General features: G+C 42.0%; 1 protein-coding gene across 1 annotated transcript in view; it reads right to left on the bottom strand.

Annotated features, from left to right (window-relative positions):
* LOC129697414 (mitogen-activated protein kinase kinase kinase 5-like) overlaps window positions 1-17,063 on the bottom strand; it is a 160,371-nt gene that overhangs the window by 50,878 nt on the left and 92,430 nt on the right. Inside the window, 4 exon segments of the mRNA XM_055635926.1 lie at window positions 3,978-4,083; window positions 6,983-7,119; window positions 9,460-9,587; window positions 16,550-16,683. Of these exon segments, the coding sequence (XP_055491901.1) occupies window positions 3,978-4,083; window positions 6,983-7,119; window positions 9,460-9,587; window positions 16,550-16,683 (505 nt within the window).

Below are 17,063 nucleotides of genomic sequence, written 5' to 3'. Positions count from 1 at the left end.
CTCTTCTCACTGCTATTAATGGGCAGGAGTTACAGAAGCCTGATGTCCCACACCACCAAATTCAGGCACAGCTACTTTCCTACAACTTTCTGGTTTGTGAAACAACCTACACAATGGTAAAAACATAGAAACAACGAACTGCAATTGCTGGTTTATACCAAAGATAGACACAAAGTGTTTGTCACCTATCCCTTTTATCCAGAGATGCTGCCTGACCCGCTGAGTTACTCCAGCACTTTGTGTCTATCTGTACAACAGTAATCCTATCTTGATAATGGCATACTATGCATTGCCCCCTTGCACAACTATGGACTTGTTTTCTTTTATTTTTTATTTTTTTTATTTTATTAGAAGTACAATACAATGGTACCTTTTTACAGGTTCCCAAAATTATGTTAACATAAAATTTTAAAGAGAGAAATAAGAAAGAAAGAGGAAAGTCTAGTGTGTGTGTGTGAATAAAAAGAAGAAAGAGATAGTGGGGAAAAGAAATAAGCAAGAAAAGAAAGCAGGAGGGAGATTATCAAATCGCCGCAAGGAGATGAGTTTTTATATTATTGATCATTTTTCACCCATACCTGAAACCTTTAATTTTTACGATACTGTTGCACAACATGAATCCAAGAAATCAATAAATGGAGACCAAGAATTGGTCGTTTATCTATTAGGAGGAGTCTCATTTCTTCCAAGTGTGCTGAGTCCAACATATTACTAATCCACATTTTAAGCGTTGGTATAGTAGCATTTTTCCAAAATTTAAGTATGAATTTTTTTTGCTGTTATTAACCCATAATTAAAGAATGAATTTTGGGATATAATTTGCTCCCATTACTCCAAATATAATCTTTTCAGTATTAGGTTCCATTTTAATCTTAAATAGATTTGTGAATATATCAAAAATATCACACCAAAATTTATAATGTTTTCTTTCCTAATTATGTTTTTGCAATGATGTCTTGTTGTTTTCCCAATCTTCTTTTAGAATATGGGTAATTGATGTATAATTTATGTGATTTGTTTTTGTGAGTCTATATGCCTCTGATGCTGCTGCAAGCAAGATTTTTCATCGTACCAGGACCTCACTGCACTCATGCCTATGACAATAAACTTAACTTGAAATCCCACAGTTTGTATATGAATATATAAGCAGTTTACTTTGGTTCATGGTTTACAATATATCAACTATTTCCTTGCTTTCCATCCTGTTTCCATCACATTTTAGAAATAGAAATCATTGTTAGAAAATAAGGGGATTAATATTGAAGAGATTTTTTTCTCTCAGAGGGTCATGATTCTTTAGAATTCTCTTCTTGAAATGATAGTGCAAGTAGAGTCTTTGAATGTTTTTAAGGCTTGATGAGCAAGTGGGATAAGGTAACTGTGTGAAGAAGGGTCTCGACCCAAAACATCACCCATTCCTTCTATCCAGAGATGCTGCCTGTCCCGCTGAATTACTCTAGCATTTTGTGTCTATCTTCTTGTGAGTTGACAAGAATGCAGACTTTGGTTTACAATTAGATTAGCTCTGAGGCATTTAAATGGTCGTGCAGGGATAAGAGGCACACTCCTGCACCTAATTTGTATGTGTGCTGGTTCGTGTGCTCACAATACTATGGTTGGCTGTAATACAGAACAAAACAAATCTAAACAATGGATGCACAAAAGGCAATTGCTGGAAATGTCCAAAAAAATGTATACTTTTGGATAATCTTTTCTGATGTGGGCAATGGCTGCTTCTGTGTCCACCAATGGCAACAATGCAGCTGCATGCATGTACGATTTGCTGATATTCACCAGCTTTCACACATTACATTATTTCAGTATCCCAGCTGCATACACATGTAAATTGCGTGCTATTACTCTAGAGGGTGCATTGGAGCAATGATAGGATGGAGGGAAATTATAAAGAAGTTGCACACGCCCACTTAATCTCGTTCAGTTTTTGCATGACAATCACTCTCTGATATTCACAAAACCACTTCGGGGGAAAACACAAGATTTGGGTCCCGACCCGAAATGTCACCTATCCATGTTCTCCAGAGGTGTTGCCCGATCCGCAGAGTTACGTCAGGACTTTTGTGCTCTTTTGTGCACGATTTGGGGCAGTTATAGGTAACTGAGGTATGTAAGAGCTACTATTTGCAGAAGGCAGTGAATCACTGAGATTTGTGGAGGCAACATCACTGGGCCCATATAAAGTGAAAGCAGATACATGTTTGAGAGATTTGGGAATTGAGGGCCAGTGGGGAACTAGCACAGGAGAGAAGATGAGGGTTGGGACAGATCAACATGAGCATATGGAATGGAGGTGCAGGCTTACAGGACAGTTTCAGGTACAGTGAAACGCTTTGGTTGCATGCTATCCAGTCAGCAGAAAGACAATCCATGATTACAATCGAGTGTATAATATTTACATGATAAGGGAAGAACGTTCGGTGCAAGGTAAAGCCAGCAAAGCCGGATCAAGGATAGTCCAAAGTCTTGAGAACCGAGTTTCTCAAGGTCCTGGTTCTTTAATGCTCATAACAATTTTAATTAGCACATGAAATGTCATTCGAATAACACCCCATGTGGGAAATCCGTGTTGGTCTTTGCAAATTGGAGAAAGTCTCTCACGGGCACACCCAGACCATATAAATGCTGCAACTCGCAATATTTCTCCATGCAACAATTCCAGGGGTGAAGGCAAATTAATCCTTACTGGTATGGTCACATCACCAACCCGACTTATTATTTGCAAACTACATCAGCTCATCCGGCTTACTGATGCTCCTGAACAATTCAGGATAAATGATAATTAAATAAGTGCTGCACAACTGAAATTCTCGGCCCACTCCATTTTGCTGTCCACAGACGTGTTATTAAGTGACAATGACTGATTTGACTTTAAATAACCAAGTTATATGAAAGATTAATGGAAGTGTGACTATCAGATCCACAGGAAAAATCATCTGTGTTTCAGCTGTTGCCTGCAATGATTCAACTACGTGAAATTTCCCCCGTGAAGCAAACAATCGAATACAATCTCTTACTTTATTCTCCAACGTTATTCCCTTTATCAGTATATCTGTACACTGTGGATGGCTCGATTGTATTCATATCTTTCCGCTGACTGGTTAGCACGCAACTAAAGCTTTTCATTGTACCTCGGTACACGTGACAATATACTCAATTGAAACTAACTAAACTCTTTTGACATATCCTTGCAGCCAATATCTTCATCAGTAAGGCCAGGTTTTGGGCTATGGCCAGATTGCCTGCAATGAGATTCCACTCTCTGAGCGTGCACTTCGTCCATATCTGATAGCATTGTTGAACAAAATCCTTCTGTTTCTCCCCCGCGACATGTCCATTTTAAACAGCTACCAATTTGTCTCATGCTTTTATGACTTCTGAAATAATGACTCATCGGTATTGAGTCCAAAACTGCATTTTATGAGGTGAATGCAGCTGACAGGCACATTCCTGACATTACTGCTGTTGTCAACACAGACAGCAAGACTCACACCGGCTGATTGCTGCAACTATCACATTCTGTCCTATTACGTTTCTGACTCCTTGACAACCGCCAAAAAAAACCTCTGAAATCTTCAAGCTGCAGCTCAGCTCCAGCAGCAGCATTTCAGTGAGGTGGCAACGTATGAAAATTATTAATTTTGGTGATGAATAATTTCACAAAACTGCAGTTTTTACAGTTAAGATACACGAAGGATGGTGATGAAGTAAATGGCACAGATAGCATCTCAATTATGTGGTGTAAACCAATATTGGAACCTCGCCCCCCACGGCATTTCACCTTCACCTGCAGTTTCTAAATGAATGCTTTGCTTGCCTACTCCCTCATTTGTTCTGCCCACTCACTCATATTTTAAAAGCAGCCACTGCATGACCTTTCTTCAAAATTACACCAGCCATGTTTCATAAAAACACCGTAACCACTAAAGCTTCCTAACCACAAATGCTTCATCGCTACATACCTGTGAATGTTTCAGCACAGGGGTTGATTCCTGCCAGTCTTTTTGAGGTTCCAAAGTCAGAAATTTTCAAGATCCCACTATAGGTGTTGATCAGCACATTATCGCCCTGGGGGAAAAATCAGTTAATGTTTTGTTAATAATGGGAGGAATATCTGTGCATTTCTCAAATATGTTCTGTTAGTGTAGCAGCCAACCTGTTGCGTAAAAGACATCTGGCAATTATTAAACGATCCTCACACAAACCTGTGGTAAAGGGTCATAGTCATACAGCGTGGAAACAGGCCCTTTGGCCCAACATATCCCACCTAGACTAGTCCCACCAGCCTGCATTTTGCCCACATCCCTCTAAACCTGTCCTGTCCATATACCTGTCTAATTGTTTCTTAAGAGTCGCAATATTCCCTGCCTCAACTACCTCCTCTGGCAACTTGTTCCATACACCCACCGCCCATTGTGTGAAAAACGTACCTCTCAGATTCCTATTAAATCTTTCCCCCTTCACCTTAAACCTAACAATTTTATTGACAATTTTTGGATGTCAAGTAAGATTAATTTATATATCATTTCCCACACTTTGGATTTAGATTCAGAAAGTCTAATTTTAAATAGCTTTTTCATTTTGATGTTTTTAAAGTCTGATTTGCAATGTCCAGCAAACTATAAATGAACAGGATAAAGAATAAGGGTAGAAAAAAGTTACTACACAGTTAGAAGTGTGTGTGGACCTTATGGAGAGATTTTCTTAAAGGTACAGAGTGTGCAAAGCATTTAAATCTCATCCTCTAACCTCTCACTCTGAAAGCAGATTAATGTTGACTGCTTCTCTTTCCACAGATGCTACCTGACCTACTGGGTGTTTCCAGAATTTGTGTTTTTGTTTAAAACTAGCCCTATCTACTGATAGTCGAGGAGATTCACAAAATTAGCTCATTTAAAAAAGGAAAAAGGGGGGCACGGTGGCACAGCGGTAAAATTGCTGCGTTACAGCGGCAGACACCCAGGTTCGATCCTGATCTCAGGTGCTGTCTGTACAGACTTTGTAACCCTTTGACCGTGCGGGTTTTCCCTGGGTGCTCCGTTTTCCTCGCACACTCCAAAAATGGATAGCCTTTTGGGTTAATTGGCTTTGGTGATATTGTAAATTGTCCCTGGTGCGTAGGATATAGCGGGGATCGCTAGTCGGCACGGAGCCGGTGGGCTGAAGGGCCTGTTTCCACGCTGTATGTTTAAACTAAACTAGACTGAACTGCGAAAAGGAAAAGTTAAAAATGGTAAGGAAGAATTTACCAGCATTGATGCCACCTTATATGTTTAAATAAACAAATTGCTTAAAATGATCGTTAAATATATGGTGCTTGTGACTTTAGAATTGGCAGATAATTGACAGGATTTCTATACATTTATAACTAAAATCATTTAGTTTTCAAGGTTATTTTGAAAAATATTTCATTCCTTTTACAATAAATATGTTATTTTTCAACTAGACACAGATGTATATTTACAATGTAGGAAGTGTGGGCTTACTGCTAGATGAGGCCAATCTTAAACTCCCCATATGGGGAAGCAGGATAAATGAACATAAAGTAAAAACAGTTTATAGGAAACAAAGGATGAGGCTGGGGATTAAGCACAAACAAACAAGGAAAAACTGAAGGGGATCAGAGCACATATGAGTACAGAGGACAAACTCACATCTCCAAAGCTGGCAAAGGTCTGAAGATGAAGGAATTTGGGCAGCCCTGAGCAATTTTCCAAAGGAAAAGGACACAAAGTGCTGTTCTATACTTGCAATTGAACAAAGAAAGGAGAAGTGTAATGCACATTAACTGCACATTCAGAAACAAAAACAACAGGCTATTTCAGCAACACAACCGATGGCTGAATTTGCTTTTAAAAGGCAAATTTGTCTGAAAGGGAAATATTCTTGCCTTCCTGCCAGGCCAAACAAGACAAGACATTCAACATTTTCTTGCAGATTGAATGAATAAAGAGTCAATGCTTCATCTGTAAACACTCAAACTTCAAAAGACTTTAGCCTCTATAGCGGTGTCAGAGTGGGTGATTTTAACTATGAAAGGTGCTCTGACAGGTTAGGCTCTGGCAGTGATGACAAGAAAGAGGACCCTTGTGACTGCATTGATCATGGGTTGATGCAAACATCCAGCTTCAGGTGACATGACAGCTGACTCTGCCATAGTAGGCGGAGGCCTGTGACTGGTGGTGTGCCTCAGGGATCGGTGCTGGGCCCATTGCTATTTGTCCTCTATAGCAATGGTTTGGCTGAGAATATACATGGCATGATTTGCAAGTTTGCAGATGACACTAAATTGGGTGGTATTGTAGATAGTGAAGATGGTAATCAAAAGTTGCAACAAGACCTTGATCTGTTGGGCAGGTAGGCTGAGGAATGGTTAATGCAGGTATGCTTATACAGATAAGTGCAAGGTGTTGCATTTTGGGAAGTCTAACCAGTGCAGAACCTACATAGTGAAAGGCAGGGGTCTGTGGAGTGTTGTAGAGCAGAGGGATCTAGGTGGATCTTGTACATACAGTAGTTCCTTGATAGTGGCATCACAGGTAGATAGGGTGGTTAAGGTGGCTTTCGATACAGATGTCTTCATCAGTCAGAGTATCCAGTACAGAATTTGGGAGGTTTTGGAGGCATGTTACAGTTGAAACATACACTGGTTAGGCCACATTTAGAATATTACGTTCAGTTTTGGCCATCCTTTTATAGGAAAGATGTTGTTAAGCTTGAAAGGGTGCAGAGAAGATTTACAAGGATGTTGCCACGGACAGAGTTCCTGAGCTACCTGGAGAGGGAGAGCAGTGAAGGACTTCATTCCTTGGAATGCAGGAGGATGAGGGGTGATCTAGAGGTGTATAAGATCATGAGAGGAATGGACAGGGTAAATGCACAGATTCTTTCACCCAGAGTAGGGGAATGAAGAATCAGAATTAATTAGAATGGGAACTCAGTGATGGATTTTCTGGATAATCAATACCTTAATGTCTCGATGCGCTATTTGATTGTCATGAAGGTATTCCAGTCCTTCAAGGATCTGTTTGGTGTAAAAGCCAATGGTCTGTTCGTTATTCTTCAAAGGACCCCATTTGGATCGTAAGAGAGCGGAAAGACTACCTGTTCATTTATAAAAAGGCAAAAAAAGAATCATCAATGAAAAATAATTATTTATACATGAACTTCGTTAGCGCTTCGTTCAATCATTTACTCGAATTTGACCGAAAGTTCTTATGCAACAGCTAAAATATGTGCTTAAACGGGATGTGCAATTTCTTCGGCATCAGAAAATATTCAGCTGAAATTACAAAGGCAAACAGGAGAACATACATGGAAATTAAAAGCAGACTGTTCAACTCTTTATGATTAAACATGACATGCCATGCACCACGTCTGCCGATCTACAACGCTGCTTATTTTTGCAACAGAGACCATTTTAATCATTAAATCTATGCCGGCTTTCAGAGCACTCCCATCAATCCTATTCCCCCACTTATTCCCTTGCGACCCATTCTCTCTTACCCGCCCATCAACACTGATTTACCTCCCACCCAGCTGCACGAGGGATAATCTACACAAGTAGGTCTTTGGAACGCGGGAGGAAAGCGGAGCACGAGGCAACACGGGTGGTCAAAGGGTGAACATGCAAAACCATCACATCAGGTCAGGGTCAAACGGATGCCTGGAACTGTGGGATGATCCAACTACTCATTCAAGTTACATAGATACATAGACAATAGGTGCAGGAGGAGGCCATTCGGCCCTTCAAGCCAGCACCGCCATTCAATGTGATCATGGCTATTCATCCACAATCGGTACATCGTTCCTGCCTTCTCCCCATATCCCTTGATTCCCTTAGCCCTAAGAGCTCTATCTAAGTCTCTTTTGAATGCATCCAGTGAATTGGCCTCCACTGCCTTTTCACAACTCTCTGTGTGAAAAGGTTTTTCCTCATTTCAGTTATAAATGGCTTACACCACATTCTTAAACTGTGGCCCCTGGTTCTGGACTCCCCCAGCATCGGGAACATGTTTCCTGCATCCTGCGTGTCCAATCCCGTAATAATTTTATATGTTTCTATAAGAATAAAGTTCTATCGTATCGTATTAATGTATGCTGCCTTGTGCTGTCCTTATGATATAGGGAATGGTGTCGTAATGCTATTGTGTTAATGGAATCCCTACTTCTCTTGGAGGCAAGGAATCATTAGCGCTTCTTCTAGGAGGGCAGGGCTGAGTGCTCCAGGAGATCTACTCTGTAAAGCACTTTGGCTTCAACGTGATTTGATTTAATTTATAAAAATTACTCACTTACTTACTTCACTGGTTTTCCTTAAGCAACCCAACTAAATAAGTATGAGTGGAAGAACTGCAGATGCTGCTTTAAACCGAAGACAGACACAAAAGGCTGTATGAAATCACGGGGTCAGACAGCATCTTTGGAGAAAAGGAATAGGTGAGGTTTTGGGTCAAGACCCTTCTTCGGAAGGGATTCGACCCAAAACGTTACCCACAATTAAATAAGCATGAGCTGGCATATCAGCTGTTTATAGGACCGTTCTGTGTGCAACTGAGTTTTCGTTGCCACAAAATAAGAGTAAACAATACGTCAAGAGCATTTAAAGTGCTTTACTAATAATATAAATGCTTCTGAAGTGGTGTTAGTCTGATTTAAGGAAAACTGAGTTTGCACACACAACAGTCTAATAAACAGCTGAAAGGCACCTCATGCTTACTCGGTTGTCAGTTGGTGGAGGCCACTTCATTGGATGTTTTCAGTGAAGTTCGATATAGCTCTTTGGGCTGATGGAATCAAGGGGTATGGGGAGAAAGCAGGAACGGGGTACAGATTTTGAATGGTCAGCCATGATCATATTGAATGGCAGTGCTGACTCGTAGGGCTGAATGGCCTACTCCTGCACCTATTTCTATGTTTTATTTGAGTTAAGTAGGACTTCCAGAGCATTCACCCTACTCTCCTAGTAACACTGCCAATGAATGATTGCAGTCAAGAGAAGAAGGGGATCCATTAAAAGTGTTTGTTTTACATCAGTCCTATTTTAAACATATCAATTCTAGAATTAGACCTCTAGAGTCTAGACTAAAGTAATATTCATTGATCATTTCTAAATCTAATTATATGGTGGCAGTACAGTGTGCAGACCACGAGACTAGGAATCCCATGACATGAAGCCACAATCTAACAACTACAGATTTAAAGCACGTACATGGCAGAAGTCACAGATATCTGTCAGGAGTCAAAGCACCAGCCTCTTCCAAACATCAAAATATTGGCGAAATCATTTAAAAAAATGTCCTAAGGTATCGTTTAATGTTTCATCCACCTCAGTTTGAATAACGATCAAACTTTTTCTTTAATGTAATCCAACATTTTCCGAAATGACCCTGGTGATCAGGGATTCAGAACAGCTCATTTTAAAGAGAATGCAAACAAACCTACCTCCAGGAACCTGCTCCATAAAGATCTTAATGAAGCCTTTTTCACTAATGGAGCCCAGGTATTGCACAATGTTCTTGTGTTTGAGGTGCTTATGAAGTGCAATTTCTTCATGGAGGGGCTGGGAATATCTGAAAACATTTTGAGAGGTATAATAATAAATATAAATAATGTTTCCCTCACTTAATTTTCTAACTTAAAAAGATCAAACTTTTTATTTTATAAATCCAACATTTCTCTAAAACGCATATGATGCTGGTGATCCAGGATTCAGAACAGCCCACTTTGAACAGAATGCAAACAAACCTTCTCTAAACTAAAATGATCATTAAACAATTCTTATGTAGAGACAGTCCAGAAAGCTCTAGTTTTTTGGTTTCAATAAAGCACCATTTTCTTGTGAATTTTGATCCTGTTTTTTAAGTAGATTGCATCATTAAGCAGCCACAAATTTGAGCCTTCAATACACACAAACATACAAGATATGAGCAAGAATAGGCTCTTCAACCCCTCAAGCCTGCTCCAACGTTTAATAGGATTTGGCAGATCTGTCAGCATTTATCTCTGAGTCCTTATTACAAATTTGTTATGTCAGTGTAGCCAGCAAAAGATTTTCACTACGACCTTGTTAACATCATGGTCCACTTTAAGAGGCTCTGACTGGGGCTTAAGACCTGCTCCCTGAACCACTCTGTACAAAACAATACATAATACTTTATTAGCCAAGTATGTTTTGCAACATACGAGGAATTTCATTTGCCAAGTCAGTCATACAAATGAAAAGCAATGGAACACACAAAATACATTTTAACATAAACATCCACCACAGTGACTCCTCCACATTCCTCACTGTGATGGAAGACGAAAAAAAGTTCAATCTCTTCCCTTCTTTGTTCTCCCTCGGCCGTGGGCCTCGAGCCCTCCGTTGATGGAACGATCTTGACTCCCAATGCCGTCAGCATTTGGACCCTCCGCGTCAGGGCTCTCAGCTTCCGCATCGGGGGATGTCAGCTCGGACCCCGGGTCGGGGTGTCGAACCTCTGCGTCGTTTGAGCTCCCGACTCGGCCTCTCCTGAGGCTGCGAGCTCTCGATGTAACGTCCGCAGGCCGCGGTTGGAGCAATCCCAGGCAAGGGATCAGCTACGATGTTAAGTCCATGCCCCGCGGTGGGGCTCAAAGTCATTCCGGGCACCAATAGATTCCAATGTGCAGGGGCATGGTGGACAAGACTGTTTCTGTGCGACAACACAATATAAAATGCAGAGAGCAGCAAGAACCATCACACATGGGCTTCTTCAACCTCACTAAAAGCCTTTGACTCCATCAAGAGAGCCCTGACGCAGAGGGTCCAAATGCCTACTATGTTCTATGTGCTGAAGCAAAGCAAGAATTTCATTGTACTATACAGGGACACATGACAATAAATTCACTTGAACTTGAACTTGAACAATCAGGAGGGAGGTTTGGAACAAATTTTTTGCCCATGAAAATGTACCTTTGTCTTGGCTATCTAGCAGCATACACGCTATCATTCTTGCTGTTATATACTTCTGAAACCTGGACTTACTATAACAAACATCTCAATGCTCTGGACAAAAATAATACCAATGATGTCTGCAAAATCCTCCAAATTCATCGCAAGGATAAATGCACCTACATCCCCTGTCTCATCTGGGATTTCTACATTGGTGTCATTAGCCACCTTCAAATCAACACAAGAGTGGAAGCAAGTCAGAAGATCATAAGACATAGAAGCAGAATTAGGCCATTCGGGCCACTGAGCATACTTTTCATCATGGCTGATCTATTTTTCCCACTCAACCCCATCATCCTGCCTTCTCCTCATAATCTTTGACGCCCTTACTAATCAAGAATTTATCAATCTCCGTTTTAAAAACATGCAATGATTTGGCCTCCATAGCCGTCTGTGGCAATAGATTCCACAGATTCACCACCATCTAGCTAATGAAATTCCTCTTCATCTCACGTACTAAAAAGTACGTCCTTTTAGTTTGCTCTCTGGTCCTGGACTCTCCCACTATGGAATCATTCTCTCCACATCCTCTCTATCCAGGCCTTCCATTATTCAGTAAGTTTCAATCTAATCCCCCTCATGCTTCTAAACTCCAGTGAGTACACGCCCAGAGCCATCAAACACTCCTCATATGTTAACCCAATCATCCTTGAAAGTCATCCTCCATTCTGAGGGACCATCTAGGAAGAAGAAAGAAATTGGCTTAAAATGGAATCTGCTGGTCAAGCCATAACAAAGAAAATAATGCTTTAAACAAAATCCATTGTAACTCTTCTTCGTAAACTCCTTCATCACAGCCCTTTGGCTCTAGACTTGCCACACCATAACATCCACCCTAGCTGTCAGAAAGTCATGGCTACAATTCTCACTCCAGTCAATTGAGTATAATCTAAGCCGACACTTCAGTGAAACATCACGCTGACAGAAGTGTTACCACTTGACAAAAAATGAAACCAGGGGTTGTTTGGCCTCTTTGAAGGGTATAAAAGATTACAGGGCAGCTTTTGAAATACAGTCAAATGTTTGTCCATGTGTCCTGCCAAATACTTATTCCTCAGCCAATACTGAGTATGTACTGTATGTATGTTTGTTTACATATGTATGTTTACATATTCTGTCTGCAAGTAAGAATTTCATGGTTCTATCGGGGACATATGACAATAACGTCACTTGTCCCTTTTCTCTAGAGATGCTGCTTGTCCCACTGAGTTACTTCAGCTTTTTGTGTCTATCTTCGGTTTAAACCATCATCTGCAGTTCCTTCCTACACAATAAAACACTCGTGACATGACTCTTGATCTCACTGCTGTTTGTGTTGCTTTACACCATTATATTTGCATGTTGCAGCTGGCTTCAACTTGTATTATTTTGCAGAAGTATTTGATTGTCTTTGAGGTGCATTGAGACTTGCTGGTCTATGAATGGGTCCACTTTGTTGAAGATTATCACAGCTGAGTGAACATGAAAAAGAAACACTTCGTTCTGGCTTTCGGCGGTGGCCTGGAGCTGATGCAGCAGGGCTCGGAGCTGAGACTGCGGGATCTGGAGCTGGGGCAGCTGCCTGGAGCTGAGGCGGCTGCTCGGAGCGGGGACCTGGACCTGGAGCGGAGACAGCGGGACCCTGGAGCTGGGGCGGCGGCCGGAGCGGAGACTGCGGGGCGGAGACTGCAGGCGGCCTGGAGCTGGGCAGCTGCCCGGAGGGACCCGGAGAGGACGGAGACTGCGGGACCTGGACCTGGAGCGGGAGACTGCGGGACCTGGAGCGGCGGCCCGGAGCTGGGGCGGCTGCCCGGAGCTGATGCTGTGGAAGGACGGCTGCTCGGAGCTGATGCTGTGGCGGGCCGCACGGCGTTCCGGCTTTCGGCGGCGGCGACATCACCATGGAGGTCCGCTGGACTGGAGAGCGGCATCTTCGGCCTGGATCGATCGCCTCAGCACAGAGGGAGAACAAGGAGGGAAGAGACGGAGACTAAGACTTTGCCTCAATCACAGTGAGGATGTGCTTGGTGAACTCACTGTGGTGGATGTTTAATTTGTGTTTATTGTATGTTTTGTTATTATTGATTCTGTGTATGACTGCAGGCAACATAATTTTGTTCAGACTGAAAGGTCTGAATGACAATAAAGGATCTATCTATCTATCTATCTATCTATCTATCTATCTATCTATCTATCTATCTATCTATCTATCTATCTATCTACCTATCTATCTAAAAGAAGTGTTGGAAACAGGCGCCCATGTGTTTAATGGAAACACCAAACTTTAATGACACAAAAGATTAAGGGGTTGGACAGGCTAGATGCAGGAAGATTGTTCCCGATGTTGGGGAAGTCCAGAACAAGGGGTCACAGTTTAAGGATAAAGGGGAAATCTTTTAGGGCTGCGATGAGAAAAACATTTTTTACACAGAGAGTGGTGAATCTCTGGAATTCTCTGCCACAGAATGTAGTTGAGGCCAGTTCACTGGCTATATTTAAGAGGGAGTTAGATGTGGCCCCTGTGGCTGAAGGGATCAGGGGGTATGGAGAGAAGGCAGGTACAGGATACGGAGTTGGATGATCAGCCATGATCATATTGAATGGCGGTGCAGGCTCGAAGGGCTGAATGGCCTAGTCCTGCACCTATTTTCTATGTTTCTATATTTCTATTTCTAACATACGAGAGCTTTATGCATTAGGATAGCTGGGAGATGCTGGGAGCTTTCTCCTTGGAACAGAGTAGCTCTGGATGGGGATCTGCTGGACCCATTTCAAACCATGAAGGACATAGATAGCCAGAAACATTTTTTTGGGCAGAGAAATCAAGAACTAAGAGGCACATATACTGAATGTGATGAAAATAACCAAAGTAACATGAGTGAAAAACCTTTTTACACAGTGAATGGTTTGGATCAAAAATAGCCGTCATGATGTGTTAGTGGAGGTGGGTGAAGGTGTATTGTTTAAAAGGGAGCCCGATGGCTACTCAAATTAATTTGCAGAGATATGAGGAAGGTTGGGGGAGGGTTGTGGGTTGTTCTCGTTTGTCAATCTTACCACGACTCTTATCTCTTACCCAGGCCCTAATTTGATCTCTGACTGGGCGGCACAGTGGTGCCGGGGTAGAGTTACCGTCTCTCAGCACCAGAGACCCAAGTTTGATCCTGACTACGGGCGCTGTAGAGTTTGTACATTCTCCCTGTGACCGTATGGGTTTTCTCCGGGTGCTATAGTTTCCTCCCACACTCCAAAGACATAGAGGTTTGTAGGTTAATTGGCTTCTTTAAAACTGTAAATTGCCCCTAGTCTGCAGGATAGTGCTAGTGTACGGGATGATCGCTGGTTGGTGCGGTCTCGGTAGGCCGAAGAGCCTGTTTCCACGATGTATCTCTAAAGTCTAAAGATTCAGCCTCCAATCCATCTCAGGTCATAATCTAATCTTTGACCCCCTACCCAACCTCTCTTCTGGTTCAGACTTGCCTCTGCACCCTCCTCAGGGTCATTCAGTGTGATGAGCAATGTGCATTGTTGGATATTGCTGTGGCACGGCCCTGACCAACACTACCTACCACAACCAGAGAGCAGTGCTGAGCTACTATCTACCTCTTTGGTAACCCTTGGACTATCCTTGATTGGACTTTGCTGGCTTTCTTCTTCTTCTTCTTAAGCCCTTTGCTCCTTGAGGGAGCATAGGCCATTGACAAATGTCCTCCACATCACTCGGTTGTTGCCAGTTCTTTTGAGATCTCCCCAGTTGAGCTCACTCTCAGCCATTTCTGCCTGGACACCTCTTCTCCAGCTGTTCCTGGGGCAACCTCTTTTCCTTTTTCCTTGAGGGTTCCATTTCAGGGCTTGCCGGGTGATGTTTGTGGCAGGTTTCCTGAGGGTGTGTCTAATCCAACTCCATTTTCTCCTTCGAATTTGTAAGTCAGTGGTCTCCCGGCTTGTTCTTTTCCACAGGTCCACATTGCTTATGTCTCTCCACCAGATGTTAAGTATTCTCCTAAGGCAGGTGTAAATGAATGTTTGCAGCCTGTTTGTAGTGTGTTTTGTTGTTTTCCATGTCTCTGGTCCATACAGCATCACCTGTTTCATATTTGAGTTAAAGATGCGTATTTTGGTGTTGATTGAGATGTGTTTTGAGCTCCAGATCTACCCGAGCATGTTAAACACCACCCTAGCCTTATTGATTCTACTTTTTATGTCTGCCTCTGCCGCTCCAGTGATGTCCACAACACTGTCCTAGGTATGTGAATGTTTCTAAGACCTCTAGAGCAGTGCTGTGCATAAGGATAGGGTGGCTGGTTTTGCAGTGGATCCTCATCACCTATGTCATTGCTGTATTGGGTGTAAGACCAAGTTTAGTTGCAGCTTGTGAGAGTCTGTCCGTCTTCTCCTGCATTTGTATCTGTTTGTGTGTAAAGAGAGCTATGTCGTCTGCAATGTCAAGATCATCGAGCTGCTCCCACATTGTCCACTGAATTCCATTTCTTTTCCCTTCAGTTGTTTCCATCATGATCCAGTCAATTGCCAGGAGGAACAGGGATGTTGACAATAGACATCCCTGCTTGACTGGCCTGCATGCATAACTTTGCATGAGGTTCCATCATACAAGTCAAGTCAAGTCAAGTCAAGTTTATTTGTCACATACACATACGAGATGTGCAGTGAAATGAGAGTGGCAATGCTCGCGGACTTTTGTGCAAAAGACAAACAACAAAACAACCAAACAAATTATAAACACAATCATAACACACATATACGGGTTCTTGATTAAGTTTATGATCTTGGTGGGAATTCCATAGTGGTCCATTAGGCGCCATAGTGTGGTCCTGTCTAAGCTGTCAAACGCTTTCTCAAAGTCGATGAAGTTTATTGTACAGGGATGTGTTCCATTCAATAGACTGTTCAATGATGATGCGTAATGTTGCTATGTGGTCTGTGCATGAGTGATCCTTCCTGAATCCTGCTTGCTGGTCCCGTAGCCTCTTGTCTACAGGTTCCTATAGACGGTTGAGGATGACCCGGTTGAGAATTTTACTGGGTACAGAAAGTAGGGTGATCCCTCGGTAGTTGTCACATTTTCTTACGTCACCTTTTTTTGGATGTATCCCTCTGCCCAAATTATCCCAAAAAATCCATAGAGCATGTCTGTGATGAGTCTATGTCTACTTTCAGGGCTTCAGGTGGAATATTGTCAGGGCCAGCAGCCTTGCCAGTTTTACCTTGCACTAATCGTTATTCCCTTATCATGTATTGAAACATTGCAAATGGCTCAATTGTAATAATGTATTGTCTTTCTGCTGACTGGATAGCAGGCAACAAAAGCTTTTCACTGTACCTCGGTACACGTGGCAATAAACTAAAGTGAAATTCGATAATTTGCACATCATACAGCGATATTTTGGATGCCCCTCAGGGACAAACCTTCCACCTTATTGTCATGCTGTTAACAGCATTACCAGCACATCAGTCATCACAAGAAACCTATACCAAACATTAAATTGAAAGATACTCCACACTCTTCATTCATGCCGTTATCCGTGGGCAATTGTTTCCTCTCTCCAGTCAGTTACTTGCCTGCTGTCCCTCTCCGGGATTTCTTTGATGGCAATTCTGACCTGATTGCTCAAGTCTCTACCTGCGTAGACAACTCCAAATGTCCCTTTGCCCAGTATGACCTTCTCACCATTCTCATCATATTCATAGTCGTACTGTAGGCACAAGAAAATGAAAGTAAGCATTCTCAGTTTACATTTTCCTCCAAGTTGAATTTAACTTTGCTTGTACAGCTTGATGACCAACATCAACATATACAAAGCCTCGGCAGGTTACAAAAGACTCAATCTATGGATATCTCCATTACGCAGATTTTCCAATATATTTTTAGACCATTTATCAAAATAATAATAATAATAATAAAATGTTTTATGGTATTCATTAACAACAATACCTATTCCATTTGTTTAATTAGGATGAATAGCATGCAAGAACATTGAACTAACTATAGCAAAGGACTGGGTCCTTCGGCCCACAATGTCTGTGCTAAACCTGATGTGAAGATAAATTAATCGTATCTGCCTGCATATAATTC

Source organism: Leucoraja erinacea, chromosome 5 (genome assembly GCF_028641065.1).
Source record: "Leucoraja erinacea ecotype New England chromosome 5, Leri_hhj_1, whole genome shotgun sequence".
Lineage (NCBI taxonomy): Eukaryota > Metazoa > Chordata > Chondrichthyes > Rajiformes > Rajidae > Leucoraja > Leucoraja erinaceus.
The sequence above is the reverse complement of the archived record's forward strand: the minus strand, read 5'-3'. Positions and strand labels throughout refer to the sequence as shown.